The sequence below is a fragment of the Salmo salar genome, chromosome 04 (assembly GCF_965601325.2).
Source record: "Salmo salar chromosome 04, fSalSal1, whole genome shotgun sequence".
NCBI classification, from domain to species: Eukaryota; Metazoa; Chordata; class Actinopteri; order Salmoniformes; family Salmonidae; genus Salmo; species Salmo salar.
The window spans coordinates 25,973,630-25,990,262 of NC_138294.1; the positions used below are offsets into that span (position 1 = coordinate 25,973,630).

At 44.7% G+C, this 16,633-nt stretch overlaps 1 protein-coding gene across 1 annotated transcript; it reads right to left on the reverse strand.

Annotated features, from left to right (window-relative positions):
- Positions 1-1,409: 1,409 nt before the first annotated feature.
- LOC106602501 (uncharacterized) lies at positions 1,410-15,554 on the reverse strand. Its single transcript, XM_014195176.3, has 6 exons — positions 13,487-15,554; positions 13,070-13,197; positions 12,707-12,880; positions 3,428-3,589; positions 2,992-3,103; positions 1,410-2,778 (listed from the first exon to the last, which is right to left on the reverse strand). The coding sequence occupies exons 1-6, from the start codon at positions 13,743-13,745 to the stop codon at positions 1,808-1,810; spliced, it is 1,806 nt and encodes a 601-aa protein (XP_014050651.3). The 5' UTR covers positions 13,746-15,554; the 3' UTR covers positions 1,410-1,807.
- Between the last annotated feature and the right edge of the window lie 1,079 nt (positions 15,555-16,633).

Genomic DNA, 16,633 nt, shown 5'->3' on the forward strand with positions numbered 1-16,633 from the left:
CTTTGATAACATTTATTTTAGAATACTTTTGAAAAGGTTCTAAAGTACACACAGCTTCACTAATTCATGTCAAGTAAACATGAATTAAGGCACTATCATTATCTGACTATAAAACACCAGTATCAACCTAAAGGGACAACGTTTGTCACTCATCATTAGTGAAGCATTTTTACAGTGTGTTTGCCTACAAGGCTGAAGAAAGAGGTATCTCCTTATTAAATTCATTCTTGATCTTAATTTTCAAACGGTTGGCTGTAGGCTACGTCCCTTCAACACACAAATGTAATTCTACATTTCAAAGGGTGGAAAAAAACATGATTCGAACAATCTGCAACAATTACATGGAGCTAGGCACTCTATATAAAGAGCAATTTGACCAGTCAGTGAAATACACTTGATGTAGTTGCTTTAATTATCAGTATGTGCTGTTGTACTTCTCTGAGGAAGCTTCTGTGAACAAATATTGGAACACGTCCAACTACCTCGAGGGTTTTAATTGGCTGATACAGAATTTGTTACAGGAAACAATCACGGCCACCTGGTGAGGTTATCATAGGGCTAAATGTGCAAGGTTATGCAATGGGAACCGCTAACATGTAGCTTTTGACCACGTGCCACTACATCAATGATTTTAATTGGCTGGTGCTTAAACTTAACCTTGAACTTCTACTTTTTCCTAATGTTCACAAGTATGGCCCCGAAGTGTTTACCCATCCCCACTATGTTTGAGTCCTATACTGTATTTACAAAATTACTTAATTGTTGTTAAACCCATCATGGTGGACAAATATGTGGGTAAATATGAGTCAGCTATAAGTCAAAAGTCAGACAAACCTGGCAAATATTTTGACGTGTGCAGTAGGTGTTTGTTAGCATGTGTAGGTATATTAAGGCATGGATTCAATACAATCCATCATTAACCAGCCATAGCCAATACCTGCATAGCTGTTTGTGGTGGAATTTTCAAATTGGTGACCAGCAGCTCGTGATCATTGTCACGAAGCAACACCCGTCCCACTCGCGTTAGTTCAGAATGAGAACGTGTATACTGTATAGAAATAGTGACGCTCAAATTGAAAATCATTCAAACAAAATGAGACCTATTCGAGGTATAGATTACATCTCAAATTCCAGTGTTCAAAATTGTAAAGGCGGCGGCATGGGATTTCTCTTAATGCGACTCCGTGCAGCCAATGGTAATGTGCGCTTTAGGTATAATGCCTGGAGCCGCTTGTGGATTTGACCGTGCTACCTCCAGTTCCACCGCCGACACATCAAAACGTCAGCTATGCGGATGGTGGCTAAAGTGGATTTGATTGAATCGGACCCTTTGTAGGTTGTATTGGAGTGTGCAGAATAGGGTGAGATCAGATGTGATGAATACTGAAGAGTCACAATGAGTCTTCGAATGAAAAGTCCCATTTTGTGTTTATTAAACAAAGTGTCAAATACACCATATGAAAACCACACGTCAATAACAAAATCGGCATGAACTTGATAAACTGCATTCATTTTCTCATTAAACATTTGTGAAAAAAACTGTTGTTCCATGGATGTAATCAAATAGGAATTTGTGAACCTCATATAGCCTACTCAGTACAAACAATATTTAACAGACTTTTGGGCTTATATATGCCCTATATATCACAATGTCAGGATGCAATATTCTACCCAGGAATATTCAACACTGAAATCTGTTAACCTCATTATTACAAATGCATCTGTGGATTTTTTCTGCTGACAACAATGAAAATTAATTGTCTTAAATGCAGTTTGATCTTAAAAATTAAGTGGAATTTTGTCTATTTTATAGAGTGGAATGGTTTTTCTGCCGGTGTATCCTGAGATAGCTCCTCTCTGAGAACCTCTTCCCGCAGTGCGTACAGGCAAACAGCCGTTCTCCCGTGTGGACCTTCAGGTGCCTCTTCAGGCTGCCAGCTTGGGTGAAGCGCATGTGACACTGGGGGCAGCTGTAGGGCTTCTCCCCTGTGTGGACCCTCTGGTGCCTCTTCAGGTTGGACAACTGGGAGAAACTCACCCGGCAAAGATGGCAGCCGAAAGGTTTCTCCCCCGTGTGCATCCTCTGGTGGATCTCCAATTGTTTGGGGAAACTGAAGGCTTTCCCACAGAAAGAACACGGGAAGTGCTTCTCTTTTCCACCGGATCTGCTGATAGCGTTACAACTACTGTCATTTGTCAAAGGGCTTGTGTAGCCATTTAGTGCACTGGCATTGTCTGAGGTCTGGTTTAACATTAGAAGAGTGTGAGGAGAATGAAGGCCAGGGAGTGTCTGTGTTGTTGCAGGGTCCATATTCCAGTTGATAGATCCTATAGAAGGCAGGCTGAAGGCAGCACCTGTTAGGGGGTTAACCTGAGGCACCATCAGTCTCTCTGAATCACAACTATAGGAGCAAGATTTCGCATCGCTAGCCGAGTCTGTGTCTGTTCTCTCCTGCCGCATACGGACACCTCGTCCCCGCAGACCAAATCTATGCTTCGTCCGGGTCGCAACCAATCTGTTGTCATGGAGACTAAATCCGGATGTTATTTTGTGTCCCAGTTTGGTGGTTGTTTTGTGTTCGACTGTCTGTTTCTGGTTGACAGTGTTGTTCCTCAGCCCAGAGTTGAAGACAATGTCCCATCCACTGACCTCCGCTATGTCGCCTCTGGTCCTGGCCTGCCTAGTGAGGTTGTCCCCTGGGCCTTTGGCTGCACCGGTCTGGATCTGGGAATCCAAGATGTCCACCCAGTCTCCTCTGTTTGCCTCCAGCCAATCACCTGCAGGAAGAGGTTAGAAAATAGACTTTATAAACATGACAAAAAAACTCTACATGTTTTTTGTTGTTGTCAAGTTTATACATTGTGTTTTTGTATTTAACATAAATTGTATTGATTTCCTTTCTTGAATAAAGAAAAAACTATAGCCAGACGCATCACTAGTCCCATTGACGATCTATTACTGTATGTAGGCTATATGTATTTCTCCCTTACCTTGCTCCCCCATCTTTAGTCCACTCAGCAGATCAATGCTCTCTGGTTTGTCTTCTATCGTCTCCTCTTTGACCAGCAGCAGATCAGTGTTCCCATCCTCCATCTCTACTGACTGTAAGAGATACAGAGTGAGAGGATGTTGGATCCAGAAATCTGATATGAGCACCCTGCTATGGAGCCATGAGGGATTGCTATGAGTACAATGCAAACATGTTAATTGATTTGATACAATGTATTCATGTTAGTTCATTTGATTACTTGACATTCTTTAATGGTTTGATAATTCAAAGGCATGGTCCATATATCTTTCCATATACATCTTATTCATTATGATCTAAAAGGCAAAACTGATCCTAGATCAGTACTCCTGCTCTGAGGTTGTGTGGATACGGGCCCTGACCTAATACCATTCAGACAGTAGTTCACAGGGGCTCACCTCAGTGAGACTGTGTGTGGTCCTGTGCTGCTCAGCTGGTTCCTCTGTGGGTTCAGGAGGTGTAGTCTGGTTGTCCTCCATGACCATGTTCCCCTCAGAGTTCCCCAGACCCTCCTCAGACCCCTCCTCCTTCACCAGCAACACCTCTGGACCCTCCTCCTCCTGGAAGAGACAGGTGATACAGATTACACAGACATACACTCCCTCAGGTACACACAACACAGAGATAAACACTTTCAACATGGCGGGTTTACCCATCCCCACTACATAAACTATTTTGACATGTACAGTAGGTGTTAGTATGTATAGGTATATTTAGTAAGTGTATATTGGATATAAAGCGCTGTTGTGTGCATGCAGAATAGGGTGAGATCAGATGTATGTATACTAAAGAGTCTCAATCAAGTCTAACACAAAATTGGACTTTATTCTATTGAACATACACATTTAAAATCTGCATGAACTTGAACTGCATACATTACCTCATTCAAAAAAAGTGTCAAAAAAAAAATAATAAATAAGTAGTTCAATGGAAGCAATGAAATAGGCATTTGTTGTCATATAGCCTACTCAGTACAAACACTATGTAACAGCCGTTTCAGGCTTATACAATGCCAATGGAAGTATTCATACCCCTTGACTTATTTCACATTTTGTTGCGTTACAGCCTGAATTCAACAGATTTTTTTCTCTCATCCATCTACACACACTATCCCATAATGATAAAGTGAAAACATGTTTAGACATTTTTGCAAATGTATTGAAAAGGAAATAAATGATTTACATAAGTATTCACACCCCTGAGTCAATACTTTGTAAAAGCACCTTTGGCAGCGATTACAGCTGAGTATTTCTGGGTAAGTCTAAGAGCTTTCCACACCTGGATTGTGCAATATTTGCCCATTTATACTTTAACATTTTCAAGCTCTGTCAAATTGGTTGTTGATCATTGCTAGAAAAGCATTTTCAGTTCTTGGCATAGATTAAGTCTATATACACACACAGTACCAGTCAAAAGTTTGGACACACCTACTCATTCAAGGGTTTTTCTTTATTTTTACTATTTTCTACATTGTAGAATAATAGTGAAGACATCAAAACTATGAAATAACACATATGGAATCATATAGTAAGCAAAAAAGTAGCCACTCTTTTCCTTGTTGATAGCTTTACACACTCTTGGCATTCTCTCAACCAGCTGTAATCTGTTACCAGCAAAAAGATTATAATCAGATTACAGATACTTTTGAAAAACTAGATTACTTCGGGGATTAGTTTTAAATTCAGAAATTATTTTCTCAAAGACATTCAAAATCAGCATTGAAAAGGTACAAGTTTAAGTTTGTTCTACCTGAGCGAGTCTGACCAGAAGTCAGAGACCACTAAGATGACACACCAAATGGGTTTGATGGATTGCGGGAAAAGAGCAGAAATAGGCTTTTTTAGGCTACAGTCCAAGCTATGTCGTCCAATGGTATGACTGCTGTCGGCATCCAAAGATTTTCCAACTTGAATAAATGCTTCGAGGTAAGGATGACCGCAGTGGTGTAGTCTACGGCGATACGGATATCACTTACTATTGACATCTACATAGCGCAATGATGTGAATCACACTGCTGCGCTTTCATTTAGCTATTTGCGCCTTACGGATTGTGGTTGTTGTGGATGGCTGTTCACAAATCAAAAAATGTGTATTTGAACCCAATAATGGTCGAATTTAGGAAGTTTAAGCTGCCTATCAAATCATTGTTTTTGAAACCAGTGGATAGCCAGTGAAAAAAATGCGCTTTTGCAACAGGAGCGCAGTGCGGATCCCAGCCTATGGAATAAAAGTGGGGCTTTTAATTCATGCTGATAAAAAAAAAAAACGTACATCCATAGGCCTAATGGACACGTCCAAACTCACACTTTTGATCGACTTAAAAAAAAAAAAAGGGACAATCTGTAGTTGCTACATCCATTTTTGGACTTACAATTTATATACTGCTCAAAAAAATAAAGGGAACACTTAAACAACACATCCTAGATCTGAATGAAATAAATCATCTTATTAAATACTTTTTTTCTTTACATAGTTGAATGTGCTGACAACAAAATCACACAAAAATAATCAATGGAAATCCAATTTATCAACCCATTGAGGTCTGGATTTGGAGTCGCACTCAAAATTAAAGTGGAAAACCACACTACAGGCTGATCCAACTTTGATGTAATGTTCTTAAAACAAGTCAAAATGAGGCTCAGTAGTGTGTGTGGCCTTCACGTGCCTGTATGACCTCCCTACAACACCTGGGCATGCTCCTGATGAGGTGACGGCTGGTCTCCTGAGGGATCTCCTCCCAGACCTGGACTAAAGCATCCGCCAACTCCTGGACAGTCTGTGGTGCAACGTGGCGTTGGTGGATGGAGCGAGACATGATGTCCCAGATGTGCTCAATTGGATTCAGGTCTGGGGAACAGGCGGGCCAGTCCATAGCATCAATGCCTTCCTCTTGCAGGAACTGCACATAAGGTCTAGCATTGTCTTGCATTAGGAGGAACCCAGGGCCAACCGCACCAGCATATGGTCTCACAAGGGGTCTGAGGATCTCATCTCGGTACCTAATGGCAGCCAGGCTACCTCTGGCGAGCACATGGAGGGCTGTGCGGCCCCCCAAAGAAATGCCACCCCACACCATGACTGACCCACCGCCAAACCGGTCATGCTGGAGGATGTTGCAGGCAGCAGAACGTTCTCCACGGCGTCTCCAGACTCTGTCACGTCTGTCACACGTGTTCAGTGTGAACCTGCTTTCATCTGTGAAGAGCACGGGGTGCCAGTGGCGAATTTGCCAATCTTGGTGTTCTCTGGCAAATGCCAAACGTCCTGCACGGTGTTGGGCTGTAAGCACAACTCCCACCTGTGGACGTCGGGCCCACATACCACCCACATGGAGTCTGTTTCTGACCGTTTGAGCAGACACATGCACATTTGTGGCCTGCTGGAGGTCATTTTGCAGGGCTCTGGCAGTGCTCCTCCTGCTCCTCCTTGCACAAAGACGGAGGTAGCGGTCCTGCTGCTGAGTTGTTTCCCTCCTACGGCCTCCTCCACGTCTCCTGATGTACTGGCCTGTCTCCTGGTAGCGCCTCCATGCTCTGGACACTACGCTGACAGACACAGCAAACCTTCTTGCCACAACTCGCATTGATGTGCCATCCTGGATGAGCTGCACTACCTGAGCCACTTGTGTGGGTTGTAGACTCCGTCTCATGCTACCACTAGAGTGAAAGCACCGCCAGCATTCAAAAGTGACCAAAACATCAGCCAGGAAGTATAGGAACTGAGAAGTGGTCTGTGGTCACCACCTGCAGAACCACTCCTTTATTGGGGGTGTCTTGCTAATTGCCTATAATTTCCACCTGTTGTCTATTCCATTTGCACAACAGCATGTGAAATTGATTGTCAATCAGTGTTGCTTCCTAAGTGGACAGATTGATTTCACAGAAGTGTGATTGACTTGGAGTTCCATTGTGTTGTTTAAGTGTTCCCTTTATTTTTTTGAGCAGTATACATTAACTCAGTTATTCAATTTCTGATATTTAATCCTAGTAAAAATTAATTTCTTAGGTCAGTTAGGATCACCACTTTAAGTGAAATGTCAGAATAGTAGAGAGAGATTTATATAAGCTTTTATTTCTTTCGTCACATTCCCAGTGGGTCAGAAGTTTTCATACACTCAGTATTTGGGTGCATTCCCTTTAAATTGTTTAACTTGGGTCAAACGTTTTGGGTAGCCTTCCACAAGCTTCGCACAATAAGTTGGGTGAATTTTGGCCCATTCCTCCTGACAGAGGTGGTGTAACCGAGTCAGGTTTGTAGGCCTCCTTGCTCGCACACGCTTTTCAGTTCTGCCCACACATTTTCTACAGGTTTGAGGTCGGGGCTTTGTGATGGCCACCCCAATACCTTGACTTTGTTTTCCTTAAGCCATTTTGCCACAACTTTGGAATTATGCTTGGGGTGATTGTCCATTTGGAAGACCCATTTGCGTCCAAGCTTTACCTTCCTGACTGATGTCTTGAGATGTTGCTTCAATATATCCACGTAATTTTCCTCCCTCATGATGCCATCTATTTTGTGAAGTGCACCAGTCCCTCCTGAAGCAAAGTGCACCCACAACATGATGCTGCCACCCCCGTGCTTCACAGTTGGGATGGTGTTATTTGGCTTGCAAGCCTCCCCCTATTTTCTCCAAACATAACGATGGTCATTACGGCCAAACAGTTCTATTTTTGTTTCATCAGACCAGAGGACATTTCTCCAAAAAGTACAATCTTTGTCCCCATGTGCAGTTGCAAACCATAGTCTGGCTTTCTTTAATGGTGGTTTTGGAGCAGTGGCTTCTTCCTTGCCGAGTGGCCTTTCAGGTTATGTTGATATAGGACTCGTTTTACTGTAGATATAGATACTTTTGTACCTGTTTCCTCAAGCATCTTCACAAGGTCCTTTGCTGTTCTGGGATAAACACCATGTGCACTTCACAAAATAGATGGCATCATGAGGCAGGAAAATGATGTGGATATATTAAAGCAACATCAAGACATCAGTCAGGAAGTTAAAGCTTGGTCGCAAATGGGTCTTCCAAATGGACAATGACCAAGCATACTTCCAAAGTTGTGGCAAAATGGCTTAAGGACAACAAAGTCAAGGTATTGGAGTGGCCATCAGTTACACGAGCTCTGTCAGGAGAAATAGAACAAAATTCACCCAATTTATTGTGTGAACCTTGTGGAAGGCAACCCAAAGCGTTTGTCCCAAGTTAAACAATTTAAAGGCAATGCTACCAAATACTAATTGAGTGCATGTACACTTCTGACCCACTGGGAATGTGATGAAAGAAATAAAAGCTGAAAGATATCATTCTCTATTATTATTCTGACATTTCACATGATTAAAATAACGTGGTAATCCTAACTAACCTAAGACAGGGAAATTTTACATGTCAGGAATTGTGGAAAAACTGAGTTTAAATGTATTTGGCTAAGGTGTATATAAACCTCCGACTTCAACTGTATATCACAGTGTTCGGATGCAATACTTTTACTCGGGAATCTTCAACACTGAAATCTTTTACTCTCGTAATTCCCAATCAAATGTTATTTGTCACATGCGCCGAATACAACAGGTGTAGAACTTACAGTGAAATGCTTACTTACTTAACCAACAATGACGTTTTAAGAAAATCCCTAAAAAAAGTAAGAGATAAGAATAATAAATAAAGAGCAGTTGTAAATAACAATAGCAGGGCTATATACAGGGGGTACCGGAACAGAGTCAATGTGCGGGGGGCAACGGTGTTGAGGTAATTATGTACATATAGGTAGAATTAAAGTGACCATGCATAGATAACAGAGTAGCAGCAGCGTAGAAGAGGTTGGGGGCAATGCAAATAGTCTGGGTGGCCATTTGATTAGCTGTTCAGGAGTCTTATGGCTTGGGGGTAGAAGCTGTTTAGAAGCCTCTTGGACCTAGACTTGGCGCTCCGGTACCGCTTGCCGTGCGGTAGCAGAGAGAACAGTCTGACTTGTGTGGCTGGAGTATTTTTTGGGGCCTTCCTCTGACACCGCCTGGTATAGAGGTCCTGGATGGCAGGTAGCTTGGCCTCTGATGTGCTGGGCCATACGCACTACCCTCTATAGTGCCTTGCGGTCAGAGGCCGAGCAGTTGCCATACCAGGCAGTGATGCAACCCGACAGGATGCTCTCAATGGTGCAGCTGTAGAATTTTGAGGCTCTGAGGACCCATGCCAAATCTTTTCAGTCTCCTGAGGGGGAATAGGTTTTGTAGTACCCGCTTCACAACTGTTTTGGTGTGTTTGGACCATGTTAATTTGTTGGTGATGTGGACGCCAAGGAACTTGAAGCTCTCAACCTGCTCCACTACAGCCCCGTCGATGAGAATGGGGGTGTGCTCGGTCCTCCTTTTCCTGTAGTCCACAATCATCTCCTTTGTCTTGATCACATTGAGGGAGAGGTTGTTGTCCTTGCACCACACAGTCAGGTCTCTGACCACCTCCCTATAGGCTGTATCATCGTTGTCAGTGATCAGGCTGTTGTGTCATCAGCAAACTTAATGGTGTTGGAGTCGTGCTGGCCGTGCAGTCATGAGTGAACAGGGAGTGCAGGAGGAGACTGAGCACACACCCCTGAGGGGCCCCCGTGTTGAGGATCAGCGTGGCAGATTTGTTACCTACCTTTACCACCTGGGGGTGGCCTGTCAGGAAGTCCAGGATCCAGTTGCAGAGGGAGGTGTTTAGTCCCAGGGTCCTTAGCTTAGTGATGAGCTTTGAGGGCACAATGGTGTTGAACACTGAGCTGTAGTCAATGAATAGCATTCTCACATAGGTGTTCCTTATGTCCAGGTGGGAAAGGGCAGTGTGGCGTGCAATAGAGATTGCATCTGTGGATCTGTTGGTGCGGTATGCAAATTGGAGTGGGTCTTGGGTTTCTGGGATAATGGTGTTGATGTAAGCCATGACCAGCCTTTCAAAGCATTTCATGACTGCAGACGTGAGTGCTACAGGTCAGTAGTCATTTAGACAGGTTACCTTAGTGTTCTTGGGCACAGGGACTATGGTGGTCTGCTTAAAATATGTTGGTACAGGGAGAGGTTGAAAATGTCAGTGAAGACACTTGCCAATTGGTCAGCGCATGCTCGGAGTACAAGTCCTGGTAATCCGTCTGGCCCAGCGGCCTTATGAATGTCAACCTGTTTAAAGGTCTTACTCACATCGGCTGCACAGAGTGTGATCACAGTCTTCCGGAACAGCTGATGCTCTCAAGCATGTTTCAGTGTTACTTGCCTCGAAGTAAGCATAGAAGTTATTTAGCTCGTCTGGTAGGCTCGTATCACTGGGCAGCTCGTGGCTGTGCTTCCCTTTGTAGTCTAATAGTTTGCAGGCCCTGCCACATCCGACGAGCATCGGAGCCGGTGTAGCACGATTCGATCTTAGTCCTGTATTGATGCTTTGTCGGAGGGAATAGCAGGATTTCTTTTAAGCTTCCCGGGTTAGAGTCCTGCTCCTTGAAAGCGGCAGCTCTACCCTTTAGCTCAGTGCGAATGTTGCCTGTAATCCATGGCTTCTGGTTGGGTATGTACGTACAGTTAATGTGGGGACGACGTTATTGATAAAACCAGTGAATGTGGTGTACACCTCAATGCCATCGGAAGAATCCCGGAACATATTTCAGTCTGTGCTAGCAAAACATTCCTGTAGTTTAGCATCTGCTTCATCTGACCACTTTTTTTATAGACCGAGTCACTGGTGCGTCTTGCTTTAATTTTTGCTTGTAAGCAGGATCAGGAGGATAGAGTTATGGTCAGATTTGCCAAATGGAGGGCGAGGGAGAGCTTTGTACACGTTTCTGTGTGTGGAGTAAAGGTGATCTAGAATGTATTTCCTTCTGGTTCCACATTTAACATGCTGATAGAAATTAGGTCAACCTGATTTAAGTTTCTCTGCATTAAAGTCCCCGGCCACTAGGAGCACCGCCTCTGGATGAGCGTTTTCCTGTTTGCTTATGGCGGAATACAGCTCACTGAGTGCTCTTTTAATGCCAGCGTCGGTCTGCGGTGGTATGTAGACAGCTACGAAAAATAGATGAACTCTTGGTAGATAGAGTATCTCATGATAAGCTGTAGACCACACTATCTCAGGCAAGCAAAATCCTGAGACTTCCTTAGATATCGTGCACCAGCTATTGTTACAAATATGCATAGGCCCCGCCCCGTGTCTTACCAGAGGCTGCTGTTCTGTTGATAGCATATAACCCGCCAGCTGAATATTCTTAATGTCGTCGTTCAGCCACGACTTGGTGAAACATAAGATGTTACAGTTTTTAATGTCCCGTTGGTGGGATATACGTGCTTTCAGTTCGTCCCATTTATTTTCCAGCGATTGAACATTAGCTAGCAGAATAGAAGGCAAGGGCAGATTAGCCACTCGTCGCCTGATCCTCACAAGCCAGCCTGATCTCTTTCTGCGAAACCTACGTTTACTTTTCCAGTGAATCACGGGGATCTGGACATGGTCGGGTGTTCGTTGTATATCCCTCACGTCCGACTCATTGAAGAAGAAGTCCTCGTCCAATTTGAGGTGAGTAATCCCAGTTCAAATGTCCAGAAGCTCTTTTCGGTCATAAAAGATGGTAGCAGCAGCATAATGTACAAAACAAGTTGCGAACAACGTGAAAAAACAAGCAAAATAGCATGGTGGGTTAAGAGCCGATAAGACGGCAGCCCTACCCGCCCGCGCCATCTTCAGTGTGCATCAAATGCAACTGAGGATGTTTTCAGCTCACAACAATCACAAATCATCTTTGTCTTTAATGCAGGGTGTGATCTAAACGTCAGAAGCTATCATGTGGAATGGTTACTTTCTATGTTCTAGAATGGGATTGTTTTCTGCTGGTGTGTCCTTAGGTAGCTCCTCTCTGAGAACCTCTTCCTGCAGTGTGTACAGGTGAATGGCTTCTCTCCCCTGTGGACCTTGAGATGCATGTTCAGCTGAAGCTGGCGGAAGAATCCACCCTCTGGTGGATCTCCATCCTCTGGGGGTAGTTGAAGCCTTTGTTAAAGAACATGCAGAGGAACGTTTGTCTTTAATATTGACTGATGTTGCTCCCCCTCCCTACGACTTGGCCCTTTGAGTTCAATACCTGATCGAAAAGAACGTTTGAATCAGAAGGCCCCATCGATGAGGAAACTGGGTCACAATCCCTGAACGTGTGTAAAGGGGAGTGGGTCGTGACATTTGGATTTGTCTCTAAGCTTTCCCTGTAAACTAAGAAATCTCTGCTCTGTGAGAGTCCGTCTCCTAAGTGAGCACCTGCATTCCATGTGGGAGGAATGTCGCCCTCCGCTTTCACAGTCATTTCATCTACAACCAGACCCTGCCCTTTCCCATCTAGGCACCCTTCAGAGTATACACTACTACTGTACAGGTTCTAGTCCCCTCTAAACAGATCAGTTTGTGTCTAAAACAAATGGCATGTTGCCAGGGTCCATCTCTGTAGCATAAGAACAAGACGGATAATGGCAGCCAACGTCTAACACACCACTATCCCCAATTAACCGTAAATACTCTGAGCCAGGAGCAAGAGTTCAGCGCAGTAGCCCCCCCCCCCCCCCATCTCTCTGGGTCTGATTTCTGGTCAGATCCTGTGTGTAAGAGCCTGTGTGTTACAGTTAAAGTCTCGGTGTGCATCTGACTTGAGGACAGTGTTCGCCGTTCCACTGACCTCCCTGATGTTGCGTCGGGACCTGGCCTGGGGCATGGTGACGGTGGGGAAGTCCTCCATGGCTACAAGGGGTGTCACTCCAGCCTCTGCGCCAGTCTGGATGGCTCTGTTGTGTCTTGGGTCCTCTCCTTCAGAACTCTCCTGCTTTACCCCAGGACCTGCAGCCTCTGCAGACTGACACAAGAGAGGTTATTATCTGTACATGATTTGAATTGGATAACAATGTTGTAGGGAAGTCTCACAGCACCCCTATGGCAGATAAGGATGTACATGTAAGCAAATTAATAGCCTAGGGGAGCCTTTCTGAAATAAACAGGCCACATTTGATGTACTCTAATTTTGATGTAATACTATTACACTAACCTCTATCACAATAACATGCTGGGTTGAGGTTCCACTCCCCTCAACAGCTATGGGTTGGTCATCTCTCCACGTGCTGTGTCCCGCTGGGTTCACAAAGCTCATGTGGCCTCCAGTGGGATGTGCTTCACCTAATAGGGTTATTGGGGGGGAAAGGGGTGGTTAAATTAGGTATTGTCCGTGTAGTGTAGATTTTGACTAGGTGGGATGCAGCTAATGTCAGAAGTCACTTTTCGTATCAGGTTAGCAGACTTTACCCAGCAATATAGGATACTTAACCTAATTATAATAACCTGCTACATTACGTTAAGGTTAAGAAAAGTACAAGCTAAAATCCCCAAATTCTCACCGACGCAACTTTTGACATTAGCGGGATGACATCCCTTCTAGACATGACCCACACCATTCTGCAAAATGTACCTCTTGCCATTCCTCTGTATCGGTCGAGGGTCTTGACACTACTGGGAGGACTGGCGAGGACGCGCTCCCGTGCCACCTTCAGTTCCAGTAGCTGTAGTTTCCTCCGCAATCCCCTGTTTTCTTTCTGGCTTTGATTTATTTCCAAACGAAACACTGCATAGTCGTCGTCTACGAGTTTACAGATCTCGGTCACGGCTGAATTCGCTAGCAACTCCATGATGGAGGCTATTTGAGTGTGAAAACCCATACATTTAGCCATTGTTAGCTAACGTTAACAGCTAGCTAGCGTTACCTAGATAACATCTATCAAGTAAGTCCTGTCTCCAACGCGATTTAAATTCTACCTGGAGTGATGTTGTGCAGTTTTGAGTTCCAGGGTGTTAATAAAAGTCTAAATTCCAACAAAAATGCTAACGTGGAAATGGTTCTTGATCATTGTTTACTTGCGTTTAAACAGATGTTATTAGTTGAAGTCAGCTCAAATGGTGCGGCTAAATAAAAAGTCAATGCGCGAAGTTCATTGAAATACGGTATTGCTTATTACGTTACACATCAAGCCTCCTATTCATGGACCTTTCCGCATTTGAGAAAAAAGTATGTCCTCCGTGAACCGGAAACCGACAAGTGGTCTTCTTTGAGGTTTAACGGCGGTCGGCATGTTGCATTACCGCCACCTACTAGAATGGAGTACACCTCCCGTATACTTTGCTTGGTATAAATAAAAACAAATACCCTACCATCTAATACTACACTCACAAAAAAAGAACACCACCCTTGTCCACTATTTCAATCTATGTAGTCCTACCTCAGGCCAACAACCTGACACCACCACTTAACACACCCATTAACTCTTCTGATGTCAGCTACCTCTCTGCAGCTGCCACCACAACCTCAATTTTCTGCGACTTACGTTACATCCCTGCAGTACAATTGATAATCCTTGCTATAAATGCTAAAAATCAAATCTTACTGAAACATATGTCACTTGTTGTCCTATCCCTCAACTGGTACAGATCTACTACTCATACCACTCCTCTCAGGATCCCTCCTTGACCCATCTTCCTCTACTTTCTTCAAATCAAATCAAATGTATTTATATATAGCCCTTCTTACATCAGCTGATATCTCAAAGTGCTGTACAGAAACCCAGCCTAAAACCCCAAACAGCAAGCAATGCAGGTGTAGAAGCACGGTGGCTAGGAAAAACTCCCTAGAAAGGCCAAAACCTAGGAAGAAACCTAGAGAGGAACCAGGCTATGAGGGGTGGCCAGTCCTCTTCTGGCTGTGCCGGGTGGAGATTATAACAGCACATGGCCTAGATGTTCAAATGTTCATAAATGACCAGCATGGTCAAATAATAATAATCATAGTAGTTGTCGAGGGTGCAACAAGTCAGTAACACAAGAGTAAGTATCAGTTGGCTTTTTCATAGCCGATCTTTGAGAGTATCTCTACCGCTCCTGCTGTCTCTAGAGAGTTGAAAACAGCAGGTCTGGGACAGGTAGCACGTCCGGTGAATAGGTCAGGGTTCCAGCAGGTCTGGGACAGCAGGTCTGGGACAGGTAGCACATCCGGTGAACAGGTCAGGGTTCCATAGCTGCAGGCAGAACAGTTGGAACTGGAGCAGCAGCACGGCCAGGTGAACTGGGGACAGCAAGGAGTCATCAAGCCAGGTAGTCCTGAGGCATGGTCCTAGGGCTCAGGTCCTCCGAGAGAGAAAGAAAGAAAGAAAGAAAGAAAGAAAGAAAGAAAGAAAGAAAGAAAGAAAGAAAGAAAGAAAGAAAGAAAGAAAGAAAGAATTAGAGAGCATATTTAAATTCACACAGGACACCGGAAAAGACAAGAGAAATACTCCAGATGTAACAGACTGACCCTAGCCCCCCGACACATAAACTACTGCAGCATAAATACTGGAGGCTGAGACAGGAGGGGTCAGGAGACACTGTGGCCCCATCCGATGAAACCCCCGGACAGGGCCAAACAGGTAGGATATAACCCCACCCACTTTGCCAAAGCACAGCCTCCACACCACTGGAGGGATATCTCCAACCACCAACATACCATCCCGGGACAAGGCCGAGTATAGCCCACAAAGATCTCCGCCACGGCACAGCCCAAGGGGGGGCGCCAACCCAGACAGGAAGACCACGTCAGTGACTCAACCCACTCAAGTGACGCACCCCTCCCAGGGACGGCATGGAAGAACACCAGTAAGCCAGTGACTCAGCCCCCGTAATAGGGGTAGAGGCAGAGAATCCCAGTGGAAAGAGGGGAAACCGGCCAGGCAGAGACAGCAAGGGCGGTTCGTTGCTCCAGCCTTTCCGTTCACCTTCACACCCCTGGGCCAGACTACACTTAATCATAGGACCTACTGAAGAGATGTGTCTTCAGTAAAGACTTAAAGGTTGAGACTGAGTCTGCGTCTCTCACATGGGTAGGCAGACTATTCCATAAAAATGGAGCTCTATAGGAGAAAGCCCTGCCTCCAGCTGTTTGCTTAGAAATTCTAGGAACAATTAGGAGGCCCGCGTCTTGTGACCGTAGCGTACGTGTAGGTATGTACGGCAGGACCACTGCCTCAGCATATGACAACTTCTGCACTACTCTAACCCTGGAAACCTCAACCTGCCCCGCACATGGGACATTTCTGATCTCAAGCCCCATGGGCATCCCTACAGGTAACACATACCACTACTTTCCTGACCAGCAGAAACACCGATTCACCGATTCCACAGCACCCAACTCTATTTTCACCCACCTGAAACCACAAATGGATCAGACAAAAGGGTCCACTTTTTCCAAAAACCTCACTCCTACGGTCACAGATTCATCAATATCCTGACCCTCAGTGCAAGCCTCGGGCTCCGAGAACTTCCCCACACCGACCACCTCCGATACTTCACCCTCATTCACTTCCATTTCTCCTCCTGTCTTCAGCTCATTCTGCTTACCATTCTACCATTCTTCTTTAACAAACATCTCCCATTTTCCCGCCATTTTTAACCAACTCAAGCTCACTATCTTCCTCCCTCTCTCAGACCTCCTCTGCCTCTCCCCTCCATTCCTCCTCCGTATTTCAAGTATACGTCTCCTTATGATAATATTGCACTTCTACTGACATACATATTGTTCTTACCTTGTCAGGGG

Bases quoted from the DNA above. Each gene is read 5' to 3' on its own strand.
- LOC106602501 (XM_014195176.3), bottom strand. From the start codon at position 13,745: ATGGCTAAATGTATGGGTTTTCACACTCAAATAGCCTCCATCATGGAG. The intron at 3,590-12,706 runs GTCAGTGGAACG...TGTCTCTTCCAG, and splicing joins CCCGACGCAACATCAGGGAG to GAGGAGGAGGGTCCAGAGGT. The intron at 2,779-2,991 runs GTAAGGGAGAAA...CTCTTCCTGCAG, and splicing joins ACTAAAGATGGGGGAGCAAG to GTGATTGGCTGGAGGCAAAC.